Source organism: Oryzias melastigma, linkage group LG18 (genome assembly GCF_002922805.2).
Source record: "Oryzias melastigma strain HK-1 linkage group LG18, ASM292280v2, whole genome shotgun sequence".
Lineage (NCBI taxonomy): Eukaryota > Metazoa > Chordata > Actinopteri > Beloniformes > Adrianichthyidae > Oryzias > Oryzias melastigma.
Window position 1 is genome coordinate 241,988 of NC_050529.1, and position 3,745 is coordinate 245,732.

At 45.5% G+C, this 3,745-nt stretch overlaps 2 protein-coding genes across 2 annotated transcripts in view; both read left to right on the forward strand.

Moving 5' to 3' along the window:
- si:ch73-265d7.2 (C-type natriuretic peptide 2) overlaps positions 1-934 on the forward strand; it is a 2,078-nt gene extending 1,144 nt beyond the window's left edge. The window contains exons 2-3 of the mRNA XM_024264662.2: positions 224-325; positions 402-934. Of these exons, the coding sequence (XP_024120430.1) occupies positions 230-325; positions 402-680 (375 nt within the window). The 5' untranslated portion in view covers positions 224-229 and the 3' untranslated portion in view covers positions 681-934. The remainder of the gene's footprint in view (positions 1-223; positions 326-401) is intronic.
- Positions 935-2,783: 1,849 nt separating this feature from the next.
- Positions 2,784-3,745, forward strand: part of zgc:85858 (uncharacterized protein LOC405879 homolog) — a 2,836-nt gene continuing 1,874 nt past the window's right edge. The window contains exon 1 of the mRNA XM_024264655.2: positions 2,784-3,093. Within this exon, the coding sequence (XP_024120423.1) occupies positions 3,010-3,093 (84 nt within the window). The 5' untranslated portion in view covers positions 2,784-3,009. The remainder of the gene's footprint in view (positions 3,094-3,745) is intronic.

Consider the following 3,745-nt stretch of genomic DNA (forward strand, 5'->3'; position numbering starts at 1 on the left):
TGATGGATGAATGATGGATGAATGATGGATGGATGATGGATGATGGATGGAAGATGGATGGATGATGGATGATGGATGATGGATGGATCAATGGATGATGGATGGATCAATGGATGATGGATGGATCAATGGATGATGGATGGATGCGTGTTCCTCATCCAGACCTTCAGGAGGATCCACTGCTCTTCAGATTCAAACATCTTCTTCTTCTTGTGTTTACCAGACACAGATGGCAGTCTGCTCCTCTTCCTCTCTGGTCTTCCTCATCATCTTCCTGTCTGTTGCCGTGGAGACCAGACCTTCATCAGACAGAGATGAGGAACAAGTCAGTGGAAGCCTTCTTCCTCACCTTCAGCTCCTTCCTCTTCATCATCTTAAAAACTCAAATGTTGTCTCTGCAGGTTCTAAAGTCTCTGTTTGGCCCCCACCTCAGCTCCCTCATTCTGGCCCCGCCCACTTCAGATGAGGGTTCATCCGGCTCCCTGGACCCCCCGACTCCTTCTGAGGCCGCGGTAACGATGCATGGCGAGGCGAAGGTGACAGCTGCCAGGATCCTGCGGAGCTTCCTGAGCCAGCGGGAGAAAACGAGGAGGTGGGGGCGCAAAACCATGGTGGCAGGGGGCGGGTGCTTCGGGATGAAGATGGACCGGATCGGCTCCATCAGTGGGCTGGGCTGTTAGGACACGACGGCAGTGATGATCCATAACTGCAAACCACGTCTGACCTCACCTGCGTGGAGGGCGGAGCCTCTCTGATGGCCGCCGCCCACAACCAGGAAGGAAGAAAACGTAGAGAAAAACTATTAATGACCTCTGACCCATGGCAGCTCAGCCAGCAGCTATGAGTGCACGTGAGAGTGCACGTGAGAGTGCACGTACGTGACCTGCGTGTCATGTGTTGTGATATGAGTCAGCATTAAACAACAGACAAACCAGTGGAGTCGCTGTTTCCTTTCTGCACATGCTCCTGAACGATCAGTCGGGAATAGGCGGAGCCACGAGGTGGGTGGAGTCAATGTTAAAGTTTATTTATTTAAAGGAAACACTTTGTAGTTTTTGAAATATTGAGTAAAATATGTCCCATTGGAAATGAAGAGGAAAGTCTTCAAAAACATAGAGTACTTTGAAACCCATGAACTTGTGTGTACTTCCAGCTAGACTCCATTCAAACGTTAGAATCTTCAGTAAGTAACGGTGTATTCAGCTTTTGTAAATATCATAAGGTTTTTATGCAAATACAGTTTTATGCTAACTTTAGGAAATGTATCTACTTTCAATGTAACTGAATGTTCTGGATCTACACTGGATGATGTCACAGAGTGAAGACGCTGCATGTCTTAAGATGAAAATTTCCTGGACAAACTGCCGTTACTCAAACACTGTTTGTCACAGAGTCACGATTTTTTCAGCAAAAATGTCACAAAGTTCCTCTGATTGGTGAAATTTGACCCTCATACCTGTGGGCCAAACACCTTTGCCCCTATAGCCTCTAGTCTGACACACAGTTCACTCAGTTTGTCTCCCGCCCATATTCAATCTTCTCACTGGTTTTACCACAAATGATGTTTTTAACGTGTGATTGTGGGAACATACGTGAACTTACAGACATGAAACGTTCACACATTGTAGCCCAAAGGCTTGTGATTCCTACGAGGGTTCAACTCTTTTGATAAGTGAAAGAGTTTTTAGGATGTGAACATTTGTTTGGTGGTTGTGCAAATTGAAGCTGTACATTGGATAACATGTTTTTTAGCTCTCCAGAGAAAAACATTCTTACTTTTCTGATTGAATAAAGACTTCACATCTGAGAAAAAGTCAAATATACGTCACTAGATTCCTCAATGTTTATTATTCACGGTTTGCTGTAAATCTGTAACAAATCTACTTCATTACAAATGTTTGGAACAAATTCAGCTATATTCATTTATTCAGTTTACATATATTTAAATAGATTAGCAACAAGCCTTTATATTAGCATTATGCTTTATGAGCAATGTTTTCAACTTTTATAGCAATTTTCAATAATTTGGCATTTAGCTTTTACATTAGTGTTATAAGAGCTAATTTGGCATCTTTTACAGGCTAATTTATACTTTAGCTAATATTTTAAATTATTTTAAACTAAACACTAACACTAAACAGGAATTCTTCAAGTTCTTTGTGCACTTTCTTCAATTTCCACCAGTCCATTAGCAACTTTAGCAATGGAAGTTTTGGCTTTATAGCTTTGGGATTTTCAGCAACTGTCTTCGGCTTTTACAGTTAAGTTTTTCAGCGACCACATTCACACGCCAGCATGATCACTGGTAAAGCAATGTTTCGAGTTATTTCTAAATTCTTAGTTTGAGTAAATATTGGGCGGGAAACATTTTCTTCTTGGTGTACTTCCAGGCAACAATTATTTGATGTAGTTTTCAGTCTTTTGATAATTGTTGGCCAGTTTCATATTCATTTAAAATACAGACTATTCTGTATCTCATTCTACAGGGAGATTTTTTAATTATTTGATTCGTTAAAACCCAAAATACAAAATCAAGAAACATTTTCATGTTTGTAGTTTTCATAGACAAACACGTAGAATTTATTTTCTTTTTTGTTTGTGTTGGTTTGTTTGCTCTTTGCGTCCAAATGTGTCGGTTCATGTTATATTTATAATCGGTAAATAAAGTTTGAAAACAAATTAACTAAATAACGAAGTCATTAAATAAAGTTCCACGGTTTTATGAAGGAATGTGGTGACGTCACACTGCAACGCTTCCATTTCCCGCCGCTGGTGGGCGTCTGTGGGTCGCTGATGACGCGCTCCCCTGTCACGTGACGGGGTCAGCTGCTCCGCTCCGCCGTCCCTCAGCTAACGGCTAACAGCTAACAGCTCGCCCTCCGCTGCGTCTGGTTCCGGTTCTGTTCCAGCGGGACTCCTGCTCCGGTACCAGCTCCAGAGTCGCGCCCCCCCCTTTGGCTCCGCCCCCCGTGGTCTCCTCCTCAGCCCCCGGCCCCCCCGGACCGAATCATGTCGGCGGTTCAGCGGATGAAGGTGGCGAACGAGCGGCACAGCAAGACGATCACGCAGCGCGGGCACGTGCAGAAGACCTCGGTACGGTTCTGTGGGTCGGAGGTAGATGACGGTGGGGCCCGGATGTGGTTGATGGACAGCGGTTGGTTCCGCGCGGGTCGGTTTGGACCGGAACATCTGTGTTCGGACATGAGGACCATTGTTCCGTGCACGGGTCTGCCGCACGCGTGTGCGTGTTTTTAGTGTTCCTTTTCACGCGCGTCAGGCTCCGTTTGTCCATCAGGTGTGTTTCCGGTGTAGCGTGTAAACAACACGTGGGCGGGGCTGAGTGCGTGACGTCACTACTCAGACTGATCAGGTGTAGGGAGAGAAGGCGGCACCTCATGGTTCTGATTCTGTTTGGATCCAGCAGAACTTTATCTGTAATCTGATTACAGAGGATGATTCAGTTAAGAACACAACCACATCATGATTAGTCCACCTCCGTGCCTCACCACGTTTCCTCTGGAGCTGTGCAGCCACTGGGAAGACACCTGTGTGGGTGTGTGTGTCTGCAGAGAATAGCGTCTGCATCATGTGTGTCTGCAGAGAATAGCGTCTGCGTCGTGTGTGTCTGCAGAGAATAGCATCTGCGTCGTGTGTGTCTGCAGAGAGTGGCGTCTGCGTCGTGTGTGTCTGCAGAGAATAGCGTCTGCGTCGTGTGTGTCTGCAGAGAATAGCGTCTGCGTCGTGT